Source organism: Ictidomys tridecemlineatus, chromosome 6, assembly GCF_052094955.1.
Source record: "Ictidomys tridecemlineatus isolate mIctTri1 chromosome 6, mIctTri1.hap1, whole genome shotgun sequence".
Lineage (NCBI taxonomy): Eukaryota > Metazoa > Chordata > Mammalia > Rodentia > Sciuridae > Ictidomys > Ictidomys tridecemlineatus.
The window spans coordinates 94,082,084-94,109,555 of record NC_135482.1 but is presented as its reverse complement, the minus strand read 5'-3'; the positions used below and the strand labels follow the sequence as shown (position 1 = coordinate 94,109,555).

At 44.6% G+C, this 27,472-nt stretch overlaps 1 protein-coding gene across 1 annotated transcript; it reads left to right on the top strand.

Annotated features, from left to right (window-relative positions):
• The first annotated feature begins 2,393 nt into the window (after positions 1-2,393).
• Emp1 (epithelial membrane protein 1) lies at positions 2,394-21,948 on the top strand. The gene is made up of 5 exons (XM_078015204.1): positions 2,394-2,573; positions 16,419-16,532; positions 18,581-18,677; positions 18,784-18,924; positions 19,624-21,948. Exons 2-5 carry the CDS (start codon positions 16,455-16,457, stop codon positions 19,788-19,790), a joined length of 483 nt encoding a protein of 160 aa, XP_077871330.1. The 5' UTR covers positions 2,394-2,573; positions 16,419-16,454; the 3' UTR covers positions 19,791-21,948.
• Positions 21,949-27,472: the final 5,524 nt, after the last annotated feature.

Genomic DNA, 27,472 nt, shown 5'->3' with positions numbered 1-27,472 from the left:
GGGCTGAGGATGGGGCTCAGTGGTAAAGTGCCTCTGGTTCAATCTCCTGTACAAAAGAAAGAAAAAGAAAAGAAAAGAAAAAGGAAAACCAATTCACACCAAGTATTTGGCTTTATATAGTACCACTGAGTCTGCACATTTTAAGAGTTCAACACTTTTAACATTTTCTCTCCAAACCTAAACATCACCAAAAGTGCACAGGAAAGTGAGATTTATTAGGTGCATTTGAAGGCAACGACATCTGTTCACTTTATGGCAGAAATGCAGGAGGGCAGGTCCCTTGCTCCCTACCCCTGGCAGGCAGTAGGAGAGGAAAAACTAGAACTCCTGCTTTCAGAGCCCTTCCCTCCATCCGCCATCTCTGGAATCCAGTGTGAGAATCCAGAAGAATCAAATGACTCCTCTCCTCAAGGACCTTAAGAAAAGTTTCTGCTTTTTTCCTTTGTTAACCTGAGAGGACAAGTGGGAAGGAGAACATCTCCCTCCCCATATTCCCTAGCTCCAGGTTTCCCTTTAAAAAATGCAAGCCACACCACAGCTCCCCAGCTGCTGAGTGAAGCCTCCACCTCTGGAGCCCAGCTGTCCCCTACCCATGGGTGGGAAAAGAGAGTTCCACACAGGCAGAAGGCCTTGGAGGGCAAAGGCAACCCTGGGCACAGGTGAGACAGATACCCAGCAAAGAGGGTTCCCTTGGCTCACCAGCAGAGCCCTCTCCTCTCTTAGTGGCTCCTCCCAGACAGGCATTTTTACTATCAAGTGAGTGATGGAGAAGGGGGAGGTGAAGACATATGTGAGAAACTGATGCCATCTTTGTCACATCAACAGTTTTTAATGAAAAATCGAGACTTTGTTATCTTTACAGAGATGGAATTCAGTTCTTAGGGACTTGTGGAGAGGCTGTGTGTGTGGGTTTCATCATCCACTTTAGAAATATTCTCTTCTATGTGAACCTACTTTCTCCTAAAAACCAAAGCAACATGTTTATTGCAGAAAAATTTTAAAAACAACGACAAACAACAGACATGTAACCAGAAGCAACTAAAATTCACCCACGATTTTACCATCTAATTTTATCCACCTTTTATTGCAACATCATCAGTTCATTCCCTATCCTTTTATGGCATTTGAGTTCTAAGAGGGCAGGGATCTTGTTCACTTCTGTGATCTGATCTTCTGAACAGGGTTCAGGGCAGGTTGACATGCAGTAGATATTGGTTGAATGAATGAATAAATAACTGTATGAACCTACTTATGTACAGTAGAATTGCTTGGGTTTGGCAGACTCAAATCCAAGCTGCTACTGCCAACTTACTGTATGTTCTTGAAGAAATCACTTCACCTTTCTCTGGGCCTGAGCATTTTCTTCAGTAAAATAATCATCACAGCAAACACTGATTGCGCATCTATCGAATGCATGATTATAAACTCTATGTATATCTTTCTCACCATAACTTATGAGATGGCTATCCACTATCTCGATCTGATGCATGAGGAAACAGGCATGGAGAGGGTAAGTGATTTGCTCAAAGTCACAGCTCCTAAGTGGAGAGCTGGGCTTGAACTTGGGCATCCAGGCTGTGACCCACTCAGATGAATGCCTGGACTGTGGGATGAGATGCCTTCAAAGTCCCCTCCCAGCTCCAGGATTAAGTTAGAGAGGAGTGGTGCGGAAAGGTGGCAATGATGATCACGCCAATAGCTGGGTTCAAGAAAGTCAATTGTGGAACAAGGTCCAGGTAATTATTATATGGAGATCAGAGAGCAAAGTCTAGAAGATTTCCTCCAAGAGCCCACACAGGCATTCAGAGTGCATGATTGAAGAGCAGGGATTGTCTGTTGTCAATCAGTGCTCCTTCCTTCAGAGGCAGGTCACCAAGGCACTTGGTGGGTCCTCTTTTCTGCTTCCCGGGTCGCTTACCACAGAAAGGTGTCCAAGGGTGGGTCAAAGGAGTCAGAGATAAATCTGATCCTTCCTGGCAATGAGCAGCAGCTGATGCATTTGATGGAGAAGGAAGAACAGGAATCTCATTTGATGATTAGCTGGGATTTTAATTAACAGGGGTTCCCCTTCCCCTCCTCTTTCCCCTTCCTCCCCCTCTCCACTAAAACCTGTGTTTTGTCTTATGTCCATAGTAACCGAAGTCTCTTTCTGGTGAGGAGGAATGGGCTTCAGTAAACAGACCTATTTGTGTGACTCCTATTACTCATTTGAAGCCATGTCACTCCTTTTTTCCACTGTGGTCTGTGTGTCTGAGTCAGAGGGAGCCTACAACAGGGTTCTTTGAATTGATGGCTCACTCCCAGTCACTTTTGACTGACTGCCAACTTAGCAGGGCGTAGCTTACCAACATTTTTTTTTTTTTTTAAAGCTAGACTGATTCATAGAAACTCCTTTAAAACACAGGGAAAAGAAACCGCCCATCACACACCCCAGCACACCAGCGGAGGAAACTTATAACCTCGGGAGGCAGTCCCTCCCCTCACTGTGGTCACATACCTCCAGAAGAGCGGACCCAGGCTGCTGCCAGCTCCTGCCACTCAGGGCGTCTGCCTCTGTCGCTGGGACTCTCACGGTAGGACAGCTCCCAGCTCTGGGGAAGCTCTGCCTTCTGTCTCCCTTTCACTGTGCTCCTTCTTCTGAGAGTTCATCTAAGCATTGCTTTTACTATTTTCCTTTGCTACTTTTCCATGGTTCTCTCAGAATCAAGTCCTTGAAAGGTTTAGTCAAGTGGATGCTGAGACAACCTTTCCCTCAAAGTTAAGAATGTGTTTGGTGGAGGGATCAGGGGGAAATCAACAGGACGGGTCTGTACTCATTTCTTGAATTAACTGCGTTCCAACTCTAAAGATGTGGAGGGAGCAGGGACTTTGGAACAGATCTGGATAGCATATTCTTTATGGAGGAAACAATACCTACCTCTGAAATGGAACTTGCCAGATGTTTTCAACTCCTCTGTTTTGATTCAAATCGCTTCAGGATTTGAGTTGTTTCTTGGCTTGTGGGTTATTTGCTGGTCTTTCGGGGTGAGGGTGTATAAATGTGTGGTTTTCAGTTTATTTTTGCTCTTTTACTGCCCTTTTCCTTGTCCATTCACTTCTGTTTAAATTTAAGTTCTTTTTTTTTTTCTCCCTCCGCCCCTGTTGGGGTGGGGAAAAGGAGAATTGGTTTGTTTAAAGAAAACCGTTAGGGAAACAGAGAGGAGAGAGAGAGAGAGAGAGGCAAATGGTGTTTCAAAAAAAAAAAAAAAAAAACCAAAACGTGGGAGGGTTCGTTTGGTGGAATCAGGAGCCTGATGTGGATTCCAGACTCCTCTTCTGGTCCAGATGTGGAGGCGGGGGAGGCAGGAGGGGAAATAGGGCCTGGAGGAGCGGGAGGGGCAGGGGAACTTTGTTCCTATAAGAAACTATTGAGTGGCTTCGAACTTCCACCCCAGGAACAGCTGCATTTCAGTGCAAAGTAAAAGCTCACAACAGAAATTCCTAAGCGGGTGTAGAATTTTGTGGCGGGGAAGGCAGTGATCATTTTTGGAATGTTTATCTTTTCGCTCTTGGGCAGAATGTGGTTGTACAAATGCAAACGCGAAGCATGAAGTGCATCTGGGGAGAAGAGAGGCACCTTTGCTGTTTGCTTTTGTTTTATTGGGTTAACATTTGGGTTGAGTGTCGACAGGGGTGTGGCTGTTTTGACATAGATACTGGTATATTTTTTTTTTCTCCCCACGTAAACAAGATGAGAATGACAGGATTCAGCTTGTCTGTGAAGTTAGGCTTTTCCTTCAGAAATGCAGTTCGCCTGTTGGTTGGGAGATTTAAATGTAATCAGCCTGCAAGTTGAGCAGGCAAAACTCCTTGTAAAACTGCCCCCGAGGGGGTGGTTAAGCGAACTCAAGGGCAACTTCTCAAGATGCAGAGAACTCCCACGTTTGCTTCAGTCGTTTATGACTTCCAGATTACATGGACGTGCACAAGAAGAGCCAGATTAAACCCTGGTAGTTTATGAAAATAATACAGACTTGCCGTCAGTTTTGTGTAGGTTAAAACTAACAAGCAAACGCTCACCAGTCAGCAAATGGAAAACACCGACAATCCAGAGGGTGTAAACACCATGATCCTTGTTATTTGGGAAGCATTTCACATCCCTCTGTGGCTTTAGGAATGCAAAAACATGCTGTCGGTTATTTGCTGGAGTTGGAGGCAACCTAAGGCGACTCAGATTCCTGCTGTCTACTTTTCCTGCAAGGAGGGGGCGAGCGCCTCAGTTGGGAGAGGTTTCTGGGACTTCAGCTGTAGGCCTTCGACAACCCTAAAACGGGAGGGCTATTTTCCCCCTGTGGCCTCCCACCCTCAGAGGTGGATCCAATTCCACCCAGACTCTAAAGAATGGGGCGGGGGTGGAGAGCCATCCAGGGCTGCTGGACATCCGGGCTGCTGCCCTGGTGAGAAGGGCCCCCCGATTTCACATTGTTCAGGGGTACTAAACTGTTTGGGGAGTTGGCATAACGCCATCAAGAGACCAGCCCCGAGCAGATCACATCCTCAGAACCTGGCTACTACCTCCCAGGAATCCTGGGTGGCCCTCTGAGGAGAGGAAAGACATTCCTTTTGCAAACCTGGGAAAGGACTGACTGGTTTGCTCAATCCTCCGAGCGTTCTTCTGGAGACCAATTAGGCCTAATCGTTTCCCAGCCTTGAATGGGCTTCATAGAGATCTGGCTGGGAATGCAGACCCTCTTGGCTCATTCTGGTGGCTCTTGGGATTTTCGGGGGAGTGTGAGACCTATGGGGGCTCTGGAGAAAGAACACAGAGGCCCAGGATGGTTTATGCAGGAAGCAAAACTGATTTTCTCTAAACTCGCTGGAGCCTAATGGGGTATGTACATGAAAAGTGGCCACGGAAAAGGGCACAAAGCAAATTAGTTCCAATACATGCTTCATTTTATTCCTAGAATTCTGAATTTGGGAGGGATCTTGAAGATCAGCTCATTTGTTCTTCCACCATATTTGTGAGTCTAATTTTGGTCAGATGGATATTTTATAGCTTCTAAAAATCCCCAACCAGGAGGGGCTCAGTACCTCAGAGTTGTATCTCCTGCTTATCCCCCTAGGAGGGGTAGCTCTAAACTATCAGGGTTCCTTAAATTGAACAAAATCATCTTCCCTGTAAGTTCCTGGTTCTGCAGGGCTGAAACAACCCAGGAAATATCTATACAGGATTTTTTTGTTGCCCCACCCAATGCTCCTCATCTTTTAGACACTAAACTCTTAGTAAATATTTAATTAAGACTGCTTGGTGAATCTGCATTGCATTATCTCTTTTACTTTTCTTACTTTATTCCTCCTATGTTTTAGAAAGAGCATTTATGAAATTTTAGAATAGGCACCATAGTCAAGCATATCCATAGAGTTGGACTCTGAGGTATTTCATTTTTTAGACACATGGATATGGTTCCTTCTTTAACTTCCCACATCTCTATACTCTGCAGCCTTAACACAAAAGCTCCAGAGACATTTGAGACTCAGATGCACATACTCAGAGGGACACCCTTTGTATTGCCACCTGGTGGGTCATGGTTAAATCAATCCAATATGAGAAACACTTATTTAACTTGGTGTTTTGGAGATTGTCCCATAATCTGGCCCACAGTGCATGTGGTCCATGCTTGGACAGGGTTAACCACCTGTCATGCTAACTAAAGGAATAAGCTGCCAATCAAAGGTAGCCTGTCTAATTGCTGGAAGTTGGTGTATCAATCCCTTGAGAAGAACTCATAATCTTTAACGAGTGTAGGACTGGAATTTTCTGAGCATAAGCCTTTCTTTTTCAGGATTCTTCTCAGTTCAGCCCAGTTGATCCTAAATTTCTGGGACTGTGCTTGCCATTCAGTAATTAAGGAAGGCCACATATAGTTCCAATTAGGGGCTTATTTGAATTTGCAACACCTCACCCCTAAAACACACATATCCCCAAGACAACTCTTTTTAATACTTCAGTTCCTGGTGCTGATTGGTGAAGCAGTTTTTCTCAATTTAACTGGAAGATTCACTGATGCTGCATAGAAATACAAACATCCGTGGGGATTGCTTCTTCTCTCTTTCTTTTAAACAAAAATCTTGGGGTCAATATTTTCTTCCCTGTCATAGAGAGGGCATTTCTCTGGAACCTAAAGGAACTCCTCTCTGGTTGTGGCTTGGCCTTATGTGGCTGTGGCAGTTGATGTATTTCTTGAGTCAATTTCATGAATTCTTCTTTCAAAAAGGAAGAGAATCCTTTTGGCATGGAATTTAACTATGGCTGTGAGATGTGAGGTAGGTAGTATGAGATGTGAGATGCTGATAGAAAGACATAGGGGCTGTTGTCTTGTCGGGACTCTGCAGTATGGCCAGGGGAAAGTCACTCACAGTTTCCTTGCTTGAGGAAATTAAACTTGATGGCCTTCAAGGCCTCCGAAACTCTGAAATTCTAAGATCCTACCATTCTTATTTTGAGAAATTCCTTGAGTTCACAGTAAAAGCTGGTTAGAAATTGGTAGAAAAGTGGAATGAGGCAAAATCTTGCATTGAAATGGGCATTTGCAGAGAATGCTTGGCTTCCGGCTGACATGAGGACACAGGTGGCATCCTGTGCCCCATCCCCCTAGAGATTGCTTACTTCCAGGACTTACCTTTAGGCAGCAGAGAACATCACCCAGCACTTGGAAAGGAAGGAGAGGTTTGATTTATGAAACATAGGGTTCCCTGCCAGCTAAGCCTGTTAAGACACTGACAATAGCGAGGAATTTGTCAGGAATGAAATTGGGCTCAGGGAGAAACTGAGCTCTCCCTGGGAAAGAAACTCCACCCTATTCTCAAGGATGGAGATCCTGCAGCATGAGGGTGTGGCCCTAAAGGTGTGGAGCCAAGGAAAAACAAATTAAGAGGAGGAAAGGGAAGGTTCCCGGAGGACCGGAGGGAGGGAGGGTAGGCGGACCCTGAGTGTTGGGGGAGAAGGCAAACGGGACAGGCGTAGAAGGGACAGAAAGATGGGTGGACAAGGACCAGGAGAGAGCCAAAGAGCAAGGACAACATGTTGAGAACATTTCCACTCCTAACTCCTTCTCCTCTTGTTTGGGGGCCACCCACCCTCAGTGTCCCAGGACATCATCATTAGGTCAAAATTCTGATACTTGTTCCTGTGAAGCATGGTTTGTTGCTCAGCCACATCTAATTTTTTTTTTTTTGGTTTGGTCAATACATGCTTGGTGCCATTTGTGTTTTCATTAAGTGTCTGTGCCACAAGGGGGTGACCTCTCCCACTGTTCCTCAGTCTTTCAGAGGTAAGATCAGAACTGGGAGCAAAGTGAGACCCTTGATTCTTAGACCTCTTGTTTCAAATAATCAAAGCCCCTCCCCAGAGGGCTGGAGGAGGGGAATTGGAGAGAGGCTTCCTTCCCTGAAACAATGAGTTTGGGGTAAGATGGAGTGTTCCCACTGATCTAAAAAATCTGAAGCTGAGCCCCAGAGCTTTCTCTTTGCTGAAAGATGCTCTCTGAGCTTCCATAGGGAGGGGACTCCTATGCAGAGGGTGGGGCCCGGGATAGAATATTGGAAGCTTCTCCCAGGGTTTGCAAAGAGGGAATCTGTTGCAGGCCTTTAGTGACCTCTGGACTGGCTCTGCTGGGTGGGCCTTCTCAGAAATATGACAGGAAGAAGCAGTGGCCTTTGAAAGACCCTTTGTTGATACCATTGGTACTGTTTTGAGGGGCTGTGACGACTGTCTGAGTAACTCAGAGGTGGTGGGAGGAACAGAGTGATGAGTAACTGCCAAAGGCTAAGACAAAAGACAGGAGAGAGGGAAAATCGTGCTAGAGTGGAAGAGCCCTGGCTGGAAGATGCAAGATGGTGGCCTCGGGTCTGACTGTGCTTTACAAGGGGATGTGCATTTCTTTCTTGGTCAAGGGGTGGGACTGAATGACCCAATGCCTCGAGACCTCTAATCAACTGCTCTAAAAAACAGAAACAAAGCCTGCAGCCCACCCAATGCTCTTGGGGTGCGCCTCTGCCTGAGTGGCGGCCCTCCAGGCTCCCTGCCCCCTTCCAGGCTGAAGGCTGTTGCTGCCATCTGCTGTCAGACCCACCCCAGCGCTGCCGGGTGGGGCCACACCTTGACTTTCTTCCCAAACCCGAGTTGTGATTTTGGCAACTTCTCCCTTGAAGACACTCTGGCAGCGGGAATACTTCTCCTTTGTCGGAAGCTTCCGTCCTTACCCAGGGGACTCGCCCCATCCCTTGACCAGCTGCGGGCTTGGGGCGTGGGCTTGGGGTGTGGGCTGAGCTCAGGCTTCACAGCCCTGGTCTGGCCTCAGCCTTGCAGATGTTGCCCAGATCCATCCCCTCCGCTGGACACAAAGGAGGAGAAGCGGAAGTAAGAGAGAAGGAGAGGTTACTCTCTTGGGGAGCATCTGCAAAAATAATATTCATGCTGGGTTGTTTGCCTCTGGCATAGATGTTGTCCCTCAGATTCTGCCAGAGACGCTTAAAGCCCATTTCACTGGCCCAAGTCTCTCATTCTCTATGAAAGAATTAATATAATAACCAAATACCATATTGCCCTTGCTCTCTGTCAGTCATGAGTTAACCCTATGAGGTCTAGAGCCGACAGTTGGGAACTGGTGGAGGCAGGATTCAAAGCCAGAACCTATGCTCTGTATCATTTGACACTCTGCCTCTCTATGAGCCACTGACCAGAGAGGTTATGCAAATTTTCCAATATCAGCCGTTTGGCAGAGGCAGAATTTCTATGAGCATCTGCTTCTCCAGTAAGTGCTTGTTTGCTTGACCCACCTCTCCCCTCTTTCTTCCTGTCTTTCCTTTCCTTTATTTTCCTTTCCTTTCCTTCCTGATAACATGTTTGCCCTGCCCTTCAACCACTCCCCTTGACTTTATCCCTAACTATGTGAGAGTCCATGCTATTCTACACCAAGGCTGGATATACACTGTTTTTCTATAGTCACCTTTATTTATGATAGCCCACATTTGCCATGTAGATGTAGTTTCCTTCCCCCAGGACCTAGAAGAAAAATAGGTGTTTTCCCTGGACGCTCTAGGTTCATGTTTCTTTTGCCGCTTGATTGCCGATGTCTCTCCTGGGCATAAAAGCTACTCTGTCCTCCGAGCATCAGCCCCTAGTATGATGAGCATAGAGTGAAGGGCAACCTGAAGTTCTTTCTTTCCACACCAACATCAGACATGGAGAGACAGGAGGGAATGATCCTTCAGGATCCTTTTTCTCCATGTTTCTCACCTAGAAATTAATGTCCCCCTCCCACGCCTACGTAAGAACAATATTGAGAATGGAAAAGTATAATTGAAATATAACAACAGCCAGAAAAGCTCATCCAAGGTCTCATCCACTCAGCTGCCTTTAATCCCAGCCTCTTCCTCCTCCAGATACATCCTCTGGCTGCTTCCAAAAGAGAGTATGTCCCTTTTATGCTTTTGTGTTCTGCGGACGTGGATTTTGCCAACCAAAATGATCCTCAATGGGAAACAAGCACATCAAAAGCAAAGTGGTCCTGACTTGTAAGGGTAGAGGGGCGATTGGGGCACCCTAGACTGTGTCCTCAGGAGAGGAGGCAACCGCAGCTTTGCTGGGGTGTTGCCCAGAGGAGGATAGAGCCAGAGGCTGACTCATGGAGGTCACATGACCAGGAGCAGCTTGCCTTTCATCTTTGCCTTGCTTCCAGGGAGTGCCAGGTCTTTGATCAGATGGTGTGAGAAGCTTTTTTTCAAAATTTGCAGTTATCCAGAAGGATGAGCCTTTCACAGTTGGAAAAACATCACCCAATGTAAAAATTGCTGAACTGCTCTAGCAGTAGAGTCATCTGAGGATTAGATTATATCTTGACTGAGATTTTTAGGATCTAACTGAGGTCCTTTGGTGAATTCTCTGACAGCGCTGCAGATTTCTCTGAATCCACTGCAAAGGTGGCCACGGGAGAAAGAGGAAGCATCCATCTAGGCCAACCTCATGGGTGGAGCTAAGATGGCTGGTGGATGTTCAAAGCAGACTCTGGTGCACCATCAGGACTCTCCTAATGGGGCCTTGGTAGACAGTGAGCTTCCCAGGACTGGAGCAGTTGAATCATGGTTCAGATAGTTTTTTGGTGCAGTTTTGTAGATGAGCTTCATGTGTTGGGAAGGAATTGTAAAGCCCTCCTTTAGTCTGGAGTTTCTATAATCCAAAAAAGTAGGTAGAAAATTTAAATATGCAGCCAGATTAATGTTTAGAAATTTAAGATCTTCTCTTTGCATTCATTTTTTTTAGCTCTTCTTGAACAAAACGCAACACATATATATATATATATATATATGCATATATATATATATATATCTAAATACCAAGGGTCCTCAAGAAATAGATGCATATTTCCACAGTGAAAAAAAAATAGTGGATGTGAATATATAACATAAAATTTACATATAATGAAATGTTCAATACATAGTCATTATAATATATTAGGTAATTTTTAAAAATAATAAGGTGCATGCATGTTCAAAAAGAAAACATCTTCCTTCTTGAATTCTGCGTCTGTTACAAAGTCTTCAGTCACTTCAATGTTGCTTATTTTTCCATACAGAGGAAAATATTTCCTTTCTCAATTAATTTATTTAATTGAGCAATATTTATTTGGTACCTGTCATAAACAAGACTCTCAGGGACTTGGACTCTTTGTGGTAGGGAAGCCAAACACGTCTGTGAATAACTTTGTTACCAGGCAGGCTGTCACCAGTGGCTTTGCTAAAGGGCTGTGTAAGGGTCATAGCATAATGGAGAGACTACTTCTGACTCCTGTATCTGGGGAGGCTTCTTAGAGGAGGCAAGGTTCGCATTTGGTGGGAAAAAAAAAATGTAAGAATTACTGGCAGAAGGACATAAAAGCAGAGCTTTGAGTTTTGGAAATCAAAGTCCTGGGATTCCAAGGGCCCGTCTGGGGTGTTCAAATCTTCTTTCCTGGTGATTTGTGTTGATGGCATGTGTGTGGGAGGCAGGTGGGAGGGGAGGACCCGGAGACTTTGGAGTAGAGAGGCATGGTTGAAAAATCCAGGGACAGCATAGAAGATGGATGGGGTGGGGGAGTTGAGAGAGAATCAGGGGAGGGATCCAGACTAGGTCCTGGGCTGGACTCTGGCAATGGGAGTGAACAGTCAGGAGGTAGAAACTCAAGATCCGAATGTGAAGGGGAAGGGGAAATAGGGAACTTGGCAACTGGCCATTTTTGCTCTCTTTTCCCCCCTAGTAAAGCCTGAGCTATCTTAGGATGCCAGGGAAATGCCTGAACTGGCTTCAGCTAGCCCACCTGGTCCAGCAAGCGCTGCTCAGGAAGGCTCTTGCGCCATCTTGTCTTCCTGTAGAGAATGTCTCCGCTTTGGCCTTCATTCAGGAGAATCTCACCCACTTTCACATGAATCATGGAAATTTGAGTGCTGTGGGACTCCCCCACTGTTCACAGAGTTCCTAGCTCCTGGTTCTGAGTCCTCAGCCTGAGACTGATTCCTCAGTGACTCAAGTGCCAGGATTTCCACCACTTCCTATGCTGAAGAAGTGGGTTTTTTGGTGGCTTTATTCTATTTCATTGCTCCCAATTATGGTGGCTTAGACCACCCTTAGAGAACTGCTTCCTCCAGACTCCTCTGGCTGTTCAGTAAACACACAGACTCCACAACAGGAAGTTATCTGATCCCTAGTTTAGCCATCTTGTAGCCAAACTAAGCACATCTGAATTTCTCTATTGTTTCTGAGAAGATAATTTCTCAGTCTCTGCAGAATTAGTTACAGGTCATCAAAGGAAATTCACGCTCAGGGTCCTAATTAATTTCTCATGCTCACAGCACCTTATTAGGCCACCTGAAAAAAAAAAGGTAAAGAAGCAAAGCAAGGCAGTCTCAGGGTTATTTATTTATTTATTTTAAACTCTGTTCTGTCCTCTCCTCTCCTCTTCTCTCACCCTCTGTCTCTGTCTGTCTTGTATTCTTTCTTTCTTTGTGGGAAGTAAATGTAAAAGGGAAGCAAGAAGCCAGTAAAGATTTAAGTGGATGGAGACTGTGTCATCTCCATCCACTCCTCCCCTCCCTGGCACCAGTTGGTCATTTATGGCTAGGCTCACCAGCAACTGTGAGCCTAGTATTATGCTAACCATAATACATTTTCTATGAGCAAATAGAAATTAATGCAGATACAGAATAGCCAATGGTTGGGGGGGGGAGGCCTGCATTAGAAATAGAAGCTGTCATGTGATTCAGGTTATGTGGGAAGAAAAGGAGAAACAGTTGTCAGTGTGGCAGTGTGGAAGGGGAACGAGCAGGTCTGTCCCATGAGGATAGAAAGAAGACTAGAAAAGGGATGACCGAGACCTGAGGGAGGCTCCAAGCCTCGAATCCATTTCTCCTAATAGTTGCTTCTTTTCAGAGGCAACTTGTATACCTCCTATACCTTCTCATTTCCCCAGATCATCACTGTGTGAGCACAGCAGGTAGGTGAGGGTTCTGCTCTGTTCACATTCCTGCGGGTGCAGAAATGTGTTCCTGGCCTCCCCATGGAGCCAGTGCATGTTTTACCCCTGCAGAACAGTGTAAATCCATCACCTCCAGTGGCCTGGGCCACCGGTAACCTTGTTGTGAGAGTCTCCAACAATGAATGCCACACTCCGGGATCCCTGTGCACCACAGAGTTCCAATGGTATTGTTCTCTGCTTCCTGGTTCAAGTTACCCAACCTGGGTGATGGAATGCTTTCCACTGTAGAGGGCCACAAGAAGCATTTTAGAGAGGCATGGTGAAGAAATATGTTATTGTTTTAGTGAAACCTACAGAGAGAGAGAGGCCGGAGCGGGGGGTAGCATAACCTCCAATGACCTACATGCTCAGAAATGGTCTTTCGTGCCATAGGATAAAGCAAGATCCACAGTGGAGCAGAGAATGAGTCTCCCCTCAAGTTACTCTAATGGATGTGTAGAAGTCTCAAGAGCAGGATCTTCTGTTATTTATACCCATTCTACTCCTCTGTTTGGTGGATTCCCAGATATCCATTCTTTTTTTTCCCCCATAAAGACTGCAAGGGTTGCCTCCTCTGGATTGAGGGTTTATCTGATGGGGGGTGAGGAGCAGGATTTCTAATATAGACATTGGGTAATAGGAATAATCCAGAACAGGAATTTAAGAAGAGAGTTCATTTTGTTTCCAAATGTATTGGGAGAGGACCATTAAAATAATGGCAGCCCCTCGAAGCTGACACTGGATGATACTGATAAAACCTGACAAATCCGGGGCAGTGAAAAGATGAAGTTACATGCATTATGCAATAGTTACAGCTACACAGCCCCTACTTCTGGCTGGACACAGCAGTCAGAAGCAGGGAGAATTGTTTTGTGCAATAATAACACTTGCTAATCCAAGACACATGACTCCAGTCCATGGTGAAAAGACACGGCACCATCACTGAAATCTAAGATGAAAGACAGTTGCCTCTTAGCTTGGTTCCTCCACCCAGTCCTCCGGCTGCAACAGGCAGAGAATCTAATAATCAGGTGGGGATGTGGCTTAGATCAAAAGTGAGATCCAGGGACCAGGAACTCACCCGCCCTGTGCATATGGAGGATGCACACCATGGAGGTGGGGTGAGAGGGGCCTTCCCAGTGGAGACTGAGCGGCAGTGAAACGGAGTGGATTCCACCCGAGGGCTACAGAGCCATCCAAGGAGACAGAAAGTGCTGCTGAAATCCAAGGACCTGTCAGGGAAAGAGCCCACAATGGTTTCCCTTAGGTGGCCTCACTTGGTGTATTATATTCCATTCTTGGCCACTCATGACTTTCACTCTTAGGAGGAGGATATTTGTAAAATTACAAACAAAAGGGATAAAAGAGTTGTTTAAAGAGCCCAAGGAGGATTAAACACAAGACCTCATTATGTAACATTTGTGATTTCCCTCCCTCAACCTATTTTTTTTAACCAGGAAGGGCAAGGTCAGGATCCAGTGAGGTATGAACGTGTGGGTATTAGGAGAATGGGCTGAGATGAGTCACCTTTCTCCTGGTCATCCCTGAGGGTGTATCTATAGCCTCCCCACTCCAGGAGCAAGGTTAGGCAAAATGTCAATTTCTAAGAGGACTAAAATGACTTTATACACACTGCTTCATGAACCAGCTCGCTGATATTTTATTCCTTGCACTTAACGTGGGGCAACCTGGTTTTAGGTAACTGAGTTGGGTTGGCAACATCTACTCAGCTTCAGGTATGGATGATGATGATAATAATAACAATAATAATGACGACCACAACCAAAGCAAACCCATTATCAGTACTGGCCACGTGCCAGACCCCATGCTAGGTATGCAATCTAATTTTTTAAAATATTTTTTTAGTTGTAGATGGACACAATATCTTTATTTTATTCACTTATTTTTTTATGTGGTGCTGAGGATCGAACCCATTGCTTCTCACATGCAAGGCAAACGTTCTACCACTGAGCTACAACCCCAGCCCATATGCAATCTAATTTAATCATTACTCTTCCCTGCATGATTGGCATTGAAGCATCTGCTCTATACACGAGGAAACTGAGGCATGTCAAATAATTTTATACGATTCTAATTCTTTCTCCTCAAAACCCTCTTCTTACTGTGGAAGTCAAGCAGAAAATTGTGGAGGTGTGCAAGAACCTGAGAAGAGCAAAAATGAATTTGAACAAATGGAGAGATTGCTCACAGCAGGCGCAAAGGCTCCAAGCTCTCCCTTGAGGCAGCAGGATAAACTTCATTATTTTTTATCATTCCCAGTTAAATTGAATGCATGCCTAAAAAAAATAGCCCGGTTGCAGGAGAGTGCCCAGATGGGAAAAGGGTTGTGAGAGAGGGCTGGGGACGGTGGTGGAAGCTGGTGTCTGCCTGTCATCCTTTGCCTGCAGAGGATGCAGAGGACCCTGGTGTACATGAGATCATGCTAGGTTTTGAATGCCTCATGAGGAAAGTGAGAGGAGATAAAAGATATTTGAAGTGTTAGAACAATGATAGTATCAGTGCTGTCTAATAAATACCTGGTGTGGCATGAAAGTGGCACAAGCACCCTCAAAGCGTCAATTAAATTAGGTGGAGTGAGAAAGAGAAGTGGGGCAATTGCAGGCTGTGCACACTCATCTTCTCTTGTGGTGGGGACATCCACGTACCCTTCCTGCCTAGGGTGTGAATAACCTCCAGCTCTTTCCTTTTGATGTCCCTCTGAGCCTGCACTGCATCATAACTGTCCTGGGCATGACAAAGCACCCCTGCAGTGGACATAAATCAGAATAGCCACCGCCAATGTGCACCCTGCCCACTCTTTTGGTTCCTAGGTTTTATGACAGTGGGCTCCCTTCTTCTCTGCTGAGATTATGGCTGAAAGCTTTTGTTAACGCATGCACATTCTTAATCTGTATTAGATCCCAGGTCTCCCACCCTGTGATTTATGCATTTGCCTGTCTTCTGTGTTGAGTTCCGAAGAATTGGAATTTGTGTAAAGGTTACGCAGGAGTAGAAAGCACATCTGGAGCTGTCTCAAGCTACACACTTTTAAAGGCCCCAGAGCTGTCACCTTGAGCTGTAGGAAACAGAACACTGGCCCAGATGAACAGCAGTGCCCCTGTCACGAGGTACACACAGGCCAAAGATCAGAGGGTGGCAATGCTAGCCTGAAATGTTCAATCAGTAGGTGATCAGACCATTAAACTATAATTAGGTGTTATAATTATTGAATACCAAAAGGCATTATAATAATAGAAGTTGTATCGTTCCCATTTTATATCTCATCTGGGATCAGATTAGTAGCCTATTCAATATAAGGGCATTGAGTAATAGCTGCTGGTCTGCAGGAGGCATCACTTTGATGAAAGTTGCTGGGTGAGCTGTTTGATGGAAGCCCGGACACTTCTCTAGTGGAAAATGGAAATTGACCTGATGATGTTGCACGGAGACCTGGAAATTTCAAAGGCCTACCAACAAAACAAAACAACCAAAAAGTCCGATAAAATAAACAGCCTCTCAATCCCCCAAAACAAAACAAACAAAGCCTTACTTTTGGTCTCTAAAACACAAAATGAAATGTAAACAGTTGTTATAAAACATTCTATTTTTAGAAACAGGCTGTATTAGAGAAATGAGTATATAAATCCCTGAGGGAAAAAAACCCCAGAATTATGCTTACATTTGGGTGCATATGAGTGGATGAACAGGTAAAGCAGGCATATTGGGAACCAGGTTGATAAGGTGTTTTCAGGATTTATGATGAAACAGTGATGGTGTATGGCAGCGTTTCCTCATTTTAGCAGAGAAGCCCACACACGTGGAAAAACTGAATTTTCTTATCGACTCTGACAGTAACCTTTTGGTCCCTTTTGTTTTTTTTCTTTTCAGAACTCTCTTCGCTCACAAATCACCAGAAAAGCCAAAATGTTGGTGCTACTGGCTGGTATCTTTGTGGTCCACATCGCCACTGTCATTATGTTGTTTGTTTCCACCATTGCCAACGTGAGTCATGTTCTTTTGTTCATTCATCCATCGAGGAATTATTTGAATATTCACATAAAGTGCTACAAAAGACATTTAAGCCACAATGCCTGCCCTTTATGAACTTCCAGCTTGGTTGAAGAAATAAAATAAACACACCCTCACACTTCAAACAATTCAATAGCTAAAGGCCACCAATCACTAGGCTGCACGAGTGATCCCGCCAGGGCTGATGGTGTGGAGGCAGGAGGATGCAAGGAGCTTCCTCAGGCTTTAGAGGAACTTTCCTCTCAGCAGAGGCACCCTGTGCCATGCACTTGGAGAACTGAGAGATGAGTGGGGTTTCTCCAGGGAAAAATGGACAGTGCAAGGACCCAGGGATGCATTTGAGGCAGGAGTGCTAGGAAAAGGTGCGTCCCTAGGAAGAATGTGCTTTGTTCTGAGGATCAGGACACCCATCTGGTTGGAGCAGACCTTCCCGACCTTCTGGGAACCTTGATTGAAAGAGGGCATGGAAGTGAGACGATAGGGACTTTTGCCAGACTGATGAATTCAAGTTTTGGGTAGAGAGTAGCGTGTGAAATGGGATTTTGCACCATTTACCTGGTGACCCTGAATTAACTTGGTCACACATAAAATCATCAAACTAAGGTGGTGACTTTTCTCTCTCTCCGAACCTTGGGCTACTCTGCCCTCTAGTGGTCATTTTTAGCACTCAATTTGCTTTTATTGTGGCTGGTCTCAAACAAGACAGTTGGATTTAAACACAAAGGCAATCAATCTGCGAATGATGGTTCCAGAATCTGTTTAAGTCTCAGCCACAGTTAAGGAATAATTAGGTTTTAAAAGTTACAGAGAAGAGCTTTGCAAGTGTTGGTAGGTGTGAGTATAAGCAAAGCTAACTTAATCATAACGGTGGTAAGCCAACCCCCGACTCATTCTGCCTCTTTCAGATTTTGTAATTTAGTCATCTGCATCCCTACATCTCTCAGGATAAGAAGTCTGATAAACTTCATGTTAAGGGATGCCCACGTGTTTCATATCTGGGCCTTAAGATAGGGCTTGGCACACAGGAGCTTAGGGAGAGCAGGTGACGGCACATCCTTGGTTTTGCTTTTCCAGTATGTGGATGTTTTATGTGTTTGTAGACAGGATTCTGCATTGCTTTTCTTTTTTAAATATCTACTTTTTTAGTTGTAGACAGACACAATACTTTAATTTTATTTATTTATTTACTTTTATATGATGCTAAGGATCAAACCCAGTGCCTCACATGTGCTAGGCAATCACTCTACCACGGAGCTCCAACCCCAGCCTTCTGCATGGGTTTTCTATTTCAGAAGGGTCACTGTTTTCCTTGGGCTGGGCAGGAAGGGATGCTGGTACCATGGTGAACCTGGGGGGAGATATTCTAGTCCCTCTTCTGTTTTTATCTGCCCCCACAATAAAGCTCTTGCTGCATTGTTTTACTTTGTATTTACTTTGCAAGTTGTGAAAGTTGAAGTTGGAACCTTCTGTGTAAGTGAAAATGGCATATTGACGACCCAGATTCGTTATTATTTTCCCAGGAGCCACCCTGTTTCTTAGTTGTCTTCAGTCAGACATTTTTTTTTTCTTAACCCTTGAGTTTCTTGTGAGCCAGACCCTTAAATGAGACGATCTTGAGAGAGTGGATAAATTGTACATACTTAATACCAGTTTCCTCATCTAGGGTTTTTGTTTCTGAGAACCTTAAAATGTTAAACTACTATGAGTGAAATTATTTACATTTAATTTTGTTTTTTTCAAGCCACAAGGAATGTAAAGTCCAAAGAGACTAGAGGACCTTTTTTCTGGCTCATGCATTCTCTCTCTCTCTCTTATCTCTTGGAGCTTTTGTAATTTCAGGCAACTTTAATTGGACCTTATTTCCACCAAGAGGTAGTCTGCTTAGCTGTATTTATGGCTACAGAGGGGGTGTCTTGATTAAGATTTGGTTGTGATGTAAGTTGATCTGTTATTTTATTTTCTCTTTTTTTTAAAGTAGAGGGTCAGTTTTTATTCACCTTTTTGCTTCTTTCTGGCTTCAGGTTTGGGTAGTTTCAGATGATATTACATCATCCGTAGGTCTTTGGAAGAACTGTACCGGGGGTAACTGTGGCCAAGATCTTATGTATGGCAATGAAGGTATGTAGCAAGATGTCAATCCACTGCCAACAATGGGTGTGGTCAGGGGAATGCCCAGTGTCTCGAGTGGCCTAATGCCCTTGCTCTCCCCGCCCTGTGTCTGCAGATGCCCTCAAGGCTGTGCAGGCCTTCATGATCCTCTCCATCATCTTCTCTGTCATCTCCCTCCTGGTCTTCGTGTTCCAGCTCTTCACCATGGAGAAGGGAAACCGGTTCTTCCTCTCAGGTGCCACCATGCTGGTGTGCTGTGAGTATCTTGGGGGCAGACTCTGGTTTATGTGGGAAGCGCTTTTAAGTGAATCTTCCTGTGGGTTCTTCTGGATACTTCAACAGATTAACATATGGCTCTATGAAATTGCCTTCTACATTTTTTCTCCTTGGATTGCTTAGATTGAGAACTCCTCATCTGCTATACTGTACAAAAAAACTAGTGTTCCTGGCAGCTACCGAAGCTGGCACATGCCTATCAGTAGTGCTTGCATAGGGGACTTTTGAAGAAGGTGGGAAGGTGGGAATCCTAGGAAGATGCAACTTCTGCAACCCTGCAAGCAATTATTGCAGTTCTCAGTGTTCTCTCATCCCGAGTACACTCAGTTTGATGGAAGTCTATGTCCTTTTGTACCTCTGAACAGTCTGCCTAGACAGGGGGGTTTCAGACAGGAAAGCCAGGTGTTGATAGTATTCAATGTTTTGCTTCACACTTGCAGCCTCACAAACTGGAGTGAGAGCCCACCCATCTCTATTTTATCAACACCATCAACAAGCTTAGTCCACAGCAAACCAAAAGCACTCCTGTTCAGAGACAACCAGTGTTCACTTTTCCATTGCTATATAATAGGTAGATAGATCCATCTACCTATATATGATCTTTCCTGATTATTAATTCTAAAACCCATTTTTTTCTTGGTTAAAACAAGAATAATAACAACACTTTGTCTTCCGGCAGGGCTGTGCATCATGGTCGGAGTGTCCATCTACACTCATCATTATGCCAATTACACTATGAACTTTTTCTCGGGCAGCCACCACGGCTACTGCTTCATCCTGACCTGGATCTGCTTCTGCTTCAGCTTCATCATTGGCATTCTCTATCTTGTCCTGAGAAAGAAATAAAGCTGAACGAGTGTATGGGGACCTGGGGGTGGGGTGGGAGGAGGAAGCAGTTGAATCTGGGAGGGAAGTGGAAGTCATTGGGCCGGAAAAACCAAGAGAGGGGAGGGAATGGGGAAGGGGAAGGAAGGGTGGGAGAGGTCTAAGCTCAAACCATGACTGGGAAGATTCTCTATGGTCAAGCCCCTGCCCTTGGGAGAAAGTCAATGACTTGTACTTTGATGCTCCCTGATAGGGGCCAGAGGGCCTCCCTCCAGCCACCAGACTTGGCCTCCAGCTTGGCCTCAGTTACATGCACCTCCTGAGGTCCCATCAGCTGCCGTTCTATTGGCTCCACTTCTGAGGGTGAATCTGGGTCACACACTGGAGATCTTGCAGACCTACTACACCAAAGCGGTACAAGTTCTGGCTGGAGCAGATACTCTCTCTGTGCTGACTATCTAAGTCTGAAAACCACCCTGCCCTCTGACCCAAAGCAAATGATCACTTTACCATATGAAGTGCCTACAAGAAGGCTTTGGCCGGGGAATCATCGTCCCTCTTTGGTGGAGGTGCTTAGCTCCATAGAATTGGGTGGCATTTGTGACTATAGCAGGGAAGAGAGAGAGTTTATGGGGCCAAGTTGGTGGGTTGGCTAAATCAGGGGCGGGGCGGGGAAGAAAAAAAAAGCTTTTCACCATGGAAGGCCTGGGGGATGGGCAGAGCCCAGGCCAGACCTCCTACATTGCTGTCCCTCATGGACACCTCTTGCCACAGACTCTGCTAGGCTCTCATTGAAAGCGAAGGCAGCTCTTCTGGAGTTTCTCTAGAGCAATTAATGACCAACTCAGTAGTGAAAGCCCCATGCAGATGGTGGGATCAAGGGACACTCTTGCCACAGTGCTAGGCCAGGGTTATGTTTTTAGGATTCCCCTCAATGCAGTCCTAACAGGAGAGAAATGGGCATGATTTCATGTAATACACTCCTGCTATCCTTTTTCTAAATTATGAACTCTGGAGGAAGTTCTGTCTAATTATCCATACTGGCGGGCGGGGGGGGGTCCACAGCTTCAAGGTCAGGGGTCACTCTAGCTTTGGCTGGAGTGGTCACCTCTCAGAGGCCTTGCCCATCCCACTTCCCAGGTGAGGCATAGCAATTCTGGGAGCAAATTCACACATACACACACACACACACACACACACACACACACACACACACACACATACACCAAAACCAAACAACAGGTCCTTGGGTGAAAGGTGCTATATAATTGCAAAGTATTAATCATACTATATTTTAGTCATAATAAGAACAGAGTGCCTGCTCCCAGGAAAATAAAAATCCCATGAGATAAATAAAAATACAGGTGATGGGAAGATACTTTCTTAAAGAACAAAAACTCTTGGGGTACCCAGTCAGATGGTAACCGAGCTATCTGCAGCCACAGGAGCGTTTCTATATAGGATTTAGAAGTAGTATGTTATTCCTGGTTCAGCAGGCAGGGTTCTGCCCTAGAGCAGCTACTTTAAGCCGTCTCAGATTCTACCCAGAGGAGTTCTTTTTCTTTTGGAAGACTTTTCCTTTATTGCCCTTAGAGGAAGATCTCCCCCAGGAAGAGTCTGAGACATCTTGCCCACTTTCTTTCTTCTAGCTTTCTCCTCATCCATTTCTTATATAACTTTCCTTTTTGGGGATTTGTTATGCCATAATTGCTGGTATTTATGTAAAGGGACTATTACTAAGTATATTTCTCTGTGTTTATTCTAGTTAAGGGAATGTGGAAGGCAGACCACCATGATACCTGGACTGAGAGTAGAGACATTGGCCAGAAAAAAAAAATCTGAGGAATAATGAACTTTTCAATTATGATTTGATCATCACATAATTGTAGAGGGCTGTCTTAGGTGCAGAATCATACCTACATATCAGATCTACCCAAAAGACATCTTTCATTTTGTTAAAAAGTTGAACTATGACTGGAGCAAACCATGAATTCCCTTGTCTTTTACTTTTTTTTCTGTGACATTTATGTCTCATGTAATTTGCATTACATTGGTGGGTTGTTCTAGTACTGTATTTGGCTTCTTCATTCATAGACTATTTCATATGCTATAATTGTAAATATTTTGATACAAATGTTTATAACTCTAGGGATATAAAAATAGATTCTGATTCCCTTCACTGTGTGGATGTTTTCTTTCAAAAAATGTGGGAAAATATGGGTCATAGTGACATCCCTCATTAAGTTGCCTATCAGTTTGATTTGAGACATTAAGCTGCTTTCTGGTAATACCATAAGTATTCCTGCAATAACTCTTTCAGGCAAATGAATGTTATTAAGTATAGTTTTGTCTTGCTTTAATTAAAACTCTTAGGCAAAAAAAAATGGAATTTCATAGGCTAATGTATTAGAGAGAGGTTATGAACTTCAATCAGAATGGCTTGTGACATTAAGAAATGAGACACTTATAAAGTTTCCTTGAAATAATCAGTTCCTCTAATGTGTTTCCAAAACATAAAGGATTCACAAAGGTACGCATCACACGTATTTGCAGAAGCCCATTCATTGTATCACCTGGGCAACCCCGTGTAGCTCTGTGAGTGAAGACAAGCTTAACCGCCTTCCTTCCACGAGCCATAAGGACTGGTATCAACCGTGGGAGAGCAGGGCATATACTGTGAATCCCAGTGTCAAGTCACCCCCAATACGATGAGCAATCTTCCAGTCCCCTCTGGGCTTGCGTGAAAACACTGCACAGAAAAAAGCATCCAAAGCACACAATGGATCCTGAAAATAAAATTTCAACATTTTAAATTGATCAAATTGTATTGGTTCTTGGTGCCTTTTGAGAGGTTCGTAGATTGTTTCTAGGACACCATCTTAAGAGGTCTGTGTCCCTCCCTCACTTCTTCCAGGATTGCTTTCCTGTGTGTTGTACCCCAGCCCTTCAGTCATAGATCCAACCTCTCGGCCATCCCTCCATCCCCCTGCCCCTGAGAAATTTTTACTTAGGACCTGCAGAAACTCCCTGCTCTACTCAAGTTATCCCCTGCAAGAGGGTATTTCCCCTGATCCCCCCTAAACAACAACAACAACAACAACAAGAAAGCCTCTGCATGCTGGTTGGGGGATGTAGTTGTCAGGATTTCCAGAGAAATAGAACCAACAAGATAAGTATAGAAAGTGGGACCCCCAACGCCTGCCCTGGGATGGGTTGAACCCAGAGGCATTTTCCCACTGAGCCATATTCCCAGTCCCTTTTATTTTTTATTATGAGATAGGGTCTTGCTAAGTTATTAAGGCTGGCCTCAAACTTGTGGTCTTCCCGCCTCAGTCTCCTAAATTGCTGGAATTACAGAGTGCTGCTACCATGCCCAGCTTACAAAGAGATGTATTTTAAGGACTTGGTTCATGGGGTTATGGGAGGGAGGCAAGCCCCAAATCAGCAGGGTGGTCTGTTAGGCTAGAGACCCAGGCAAGAGACCACATGGCAATGGTTCCAACTGGAAGGCTGTCAGCTGAGCATTCCCTTTCACTAGGGGAGGCCAGTCTTTTGTTCTACTCGAGACTTCAACTGATTGGATGTGGCCCACTCCCATTATGGAAGGCAATCTGCTTTATTCAAAGTTCACTGATTTATAATCTCCAAAAACACTTTCAGAGACATCTCACAATAATGTTTGGCCACATTTCTGGGTCATGTGGCCCAGAGAAGTTGACACGTACAAATAACTATTATGATATGAAGGAGCATTCTTATCATGAATAATGTACCAGCTCACTAAACATTTTTAAAAAAGACTTGAAAGAAGTTGAGACAGTGGAAAGCCTTATGTTTACAGTTGAACTGCGGTCTTCTAGGTAGTGAAACAGCAAGACCGGGTTATCCTGCTAGGTGAGCTGTTGAAAGGACAGGAAGCTGTCAGAGTCCCTGGTGTAGAGCAGCTTGATACATCTGTGTTAAATCTCTTAGAGTCAAATAGGATGGTTAAGTGGTGAAGTAAATACTCAGGAGAAATTGGTCCAAACATGAGGACAGAGAAGACAAACTAGAGTGCTCTCTGTTGCCACTCAAGAATGGGGCTCACAGGCTTCTAACTTGCTCATCCATCAAGGTGATCAACGCCAACGGCCGAATGGTTAGAAGACAGTGGCTTGGACTCAGCCACTGCCGTCCCTTTTCAGAACCCCACTGGCCTTTAGGCACAGAAAGAAAGGGGAAAAAAGTGTCTCAGCAAGCCCTTGAAAGAGAAAGGTGGCAACAAAGAGAATATTGAATAGGATCCATAAAGAAAAGAAAAATAGCCAGAATACACCAAAATATAGATAAAATGCCCCAGCAGAAAATATTTAAATACATTTTTAAAAAGGTTTGGGTTCTGGGGAACAGAGGGAAAATGAACTAGGGTGTCCATTGCTTGGGAATTTTGCAGTGCATTCCGAGAGGAGCCAGTCATTTTAAAGATTCATCTTCAGTCCAGAGTGGGTCACAAGTCCCTGTACACACAGCAGCGGGATACACAGAGCCCAAGGGAAGGTGGTTTCCCACCTGGTCTTCTTTTCCTAAAGGAGCCACATGGGGCTGCTCCTGGGGCAGGGGGTGACATTAAGACATGCACTGATAACTGCTGGGTGTACATGCTGCTCCTAGGTGCTGCGGGCATAGGAGATGCGCCAGACTCCTTTCCTGTCTCCCTGCAGCTCACAGTCTAGTCTGAGGATCAGTTTCATATCCAGAGGGAATGGAAGAGAAGGAGCTCTGCAGGGGTGTGGAAGAGATGGGGCACCACTGCCTGGAGGATTTTCAGATCCTCAGCCCTTCCTCATGACCCTGTCTCGTGCCTTAGGCGCAATCAGCTGACAACTCATGTGGATTTGACCTTGCCTGCATCTCTCACTTGCCAATATTTCCTTGCCCCCAATTCTACTCCCTTATTCCACATCCTAACTGGTAAAAAAATATTCCAACAGCCTCCCTGCCTTTATCTACAGTCTCTCCAGCCTGACCGTCATGCTGATGTTGGGATGGGTGTGGTGGCTGTCAGGCTGGGAGGACCAGGGGCTAGCCTTAAATGTCAATGCACGCATTCTTAGGGTAGGTTCATACTGGATCTGCTGGTGAGCTGCCCCTCTACCAGAGTCTACAAAGTGAGCCCAGATTCAAGAATGACTGTTCATATATGCAAATGAGGGACTTCATGATATCAGGAGATAAGTTGAACAAGAGGGTGAGAAAGAATGGATTGTTGGTCTCTTCCAGATTTAGGGATTAGTTGGTCCTAAAAAACTATTGGAACTCAGGGCGTATTTTTCACAGGAAAAATTCAGGCTATTATCCTTGTGATCTGGCCTAAAAAGGCTGTGGTCATTTATCTAGGAAACTTGATTAATTAATTACTAAAGTTATTTTCAATGGGCTATAACTTGTTTAAATTCTGGAGCCTTTTTCTGCTCCTTGCAACCCTTCATGGGAAGTGGGGTGCATCTGATGGAGGGCAGGATGGAGAGTGCATTTGGAAGTCAGGACCACTTAGGGCAAGGGATGATTCCCCTGACCTTTCTCACATTTACCATGCTGTGTGGTGCCCAGCATGACCCTGTCTGGATGGGTAGATGCGTACTTTTGTATTTTTGCAAAGTGGGCGTTCCTGAGCTGGGACTGCTTATTTCACTCCCTTAATCTTATGATTAAGAGTCAGTTTTGGTTCTCCTGCTGCATTAGCATAAATTCACACTTAACTTAAATTCAGCTTACTTAGGAATTTTTGAATGATTCCAACTCTTTAGCATTGTAATTTACAGAATTTTGGGCATTATGAAATCTTACTGATTTAAATTTGATTTCACCATTTCTCTATCTTACGAAATGCTGACATAGAGCACATATATATTTATAATCATTTTTTCTTTTTGTTCTGGGGATTGAACCCAGGGTTGCTTTACCACGGAGCCACAGCCCCAGTCCTTTTTATTTTTAATTTTAAGACAAGGTCTTGCTAAATTGCTGAGGGTCTCACTAAGTTGTTGAGTCTCAGTCTTCCCACTTGCTGAGGTTTCAGGCATGGGCCACCACACCTGGCTGTATTTATCATTTTTAAGGTGAATCAAGATTAAATTTGTTTTGAGTATTTAGGTACAATTTTGCAATAGTCCTTGAGTTAGCTAGCATTGCAAAAATCAAGTTTGAAAATTATTGTACTGGCTTTATGAGTGAAATGAATTATACTAATTAATCTGACATTTAGTTATCTTGTTCTTAAGAAATGTTAAAACCATTCTGGCAGTAATATTTAAATCCAGACTTCTTTCCATAAACCAGCCTATGAGATTCACTTCAATATGGCACACCAGAACAGACTCTACTAAACTTCTTTCCCCTGAGTAATTCAAATTCTGCACTTCTCATTGTATTTAATACTTGTCAAAACCTCTAGGGAGATAAAAGGTAAATGCAGACAATTATTAATTGTTCAGTTAAAGTTCATTTCAGCCATCCATACCTAAACAAAAGAAAATAAATAAACTTGCTAGCCCACTCTTTTTCACCCTAATATTTTACCTCTTGCCATCTCTTCGTAGACCAACTTCATGAACATGTGGCTTATTATTTCTGCCTCCACCAGATCCTATCCTGACATTTGTGGGGCCCAGAGTAAGAACAGAGAGGTCTGCACACCACATGACTGAATATATCTAGAAGATCAGGATCCAATTTAAAATGCTCAGCGTCCATGGAGTTCTGGGGAAGTGTGTGGTTTTTCAGGGGAGAGTTGGTCCTGGGTCTCTGGCTCATAGCCTGCCGACCTTAGTGTTCGCTTCTCTGATCCATTCCTCATCACGAGGGACTCAGTGCACACCTCCAAGGCTTGTCTTCACCTTTCCTCATCCTGCAGAGGACTGTTCCTCCACTGTCCCTTGGACTAGGAAGACACACACCTGAGCTGTGGTGTGCTTTCTGTGTGCCACGCTCAGGGAAGGGGCCTAGAAGTGAGTAAGGTGCATGACGTTTGGGTCCTGGAGTGTCAGAATGGAGTCTGGAAGGAGGGGGCAGGCTCCAGGTGGGTATGTCCTTTGGCCCTGAGCTGGAGAACTTCTTGTGCCTGGGAGGGTGTGACTGGAGGACAGTTGGACAGAGAAAACACCTCCTGCCCTGTCGAAGGACACTGGGCTCCTGGTTCCCTTCTGACCCCTCCTCCTCTGACTTACCCCACTTATGTGCTTCTGCCTTCAAGTCTCCAGAGTGATCTCTCTCACAAGGATCAATAGACAGTGACTTTCTCAAATCCAAGGAATATTCTTAGCCTATACTTTCTTTCTTTTTTCCCTCCATCTCTTTATTTTTCTTGGCCTTCTGCTCATCTTATCTCTGTAGTCTGCACGAGTAACTTAATTAAAACTCATAGAATTAATGACCACCTATCTTGTAATGGATCCAGAATCTGCATTTCTGACTCAAATTGGGCCCATAGGAATCCTGAATCTACTAGGCTTCTCCCTCCCCTTTCTTTGGTCTCTCCTTTCTGAGGAACTAACCACTCTGATGCACAGGCCACCAGAGACCCAAGTGTCACTCATGATTCCTCCTTTTCCCTCATTCTTCTCATCTAGTGAGTCACCATATCTCATTGATTTGAATTCCCAAGTATTTCTACATGCTCCTTTTCTTTCCACTCCCTTTGCTATGATCTCAGTTAAGACATTTAA

What these genes read in the sequence shown, in the direction of transcription:
- Emp1 (XM_078015204.1), top strand. Translation starts at nt 16,455, where the DNA reads ATGTTGGTGCTACTGGCTGGTATCTTTGTGGTCCACATCGCCACTGTC. An exon ending in TTGTTTCCACCATTGCCAAC is followed by an intron (nt 16,533 to 18,580) that starts GTGAGTCATGTT and finishes TTCTGGCTTCAG; the next exon opens with GTTTGGGTAGTTTCAGATGA. An exon ending in TCTTATGTATGGCAATGAAG is followed by an intron (nt 18,678 to 18,783) that starts GTATGTAGCAAG and finishes CTGTGTCTGCAG; the next exon opens with ATGCCCTCAAGGCTGTGCAG.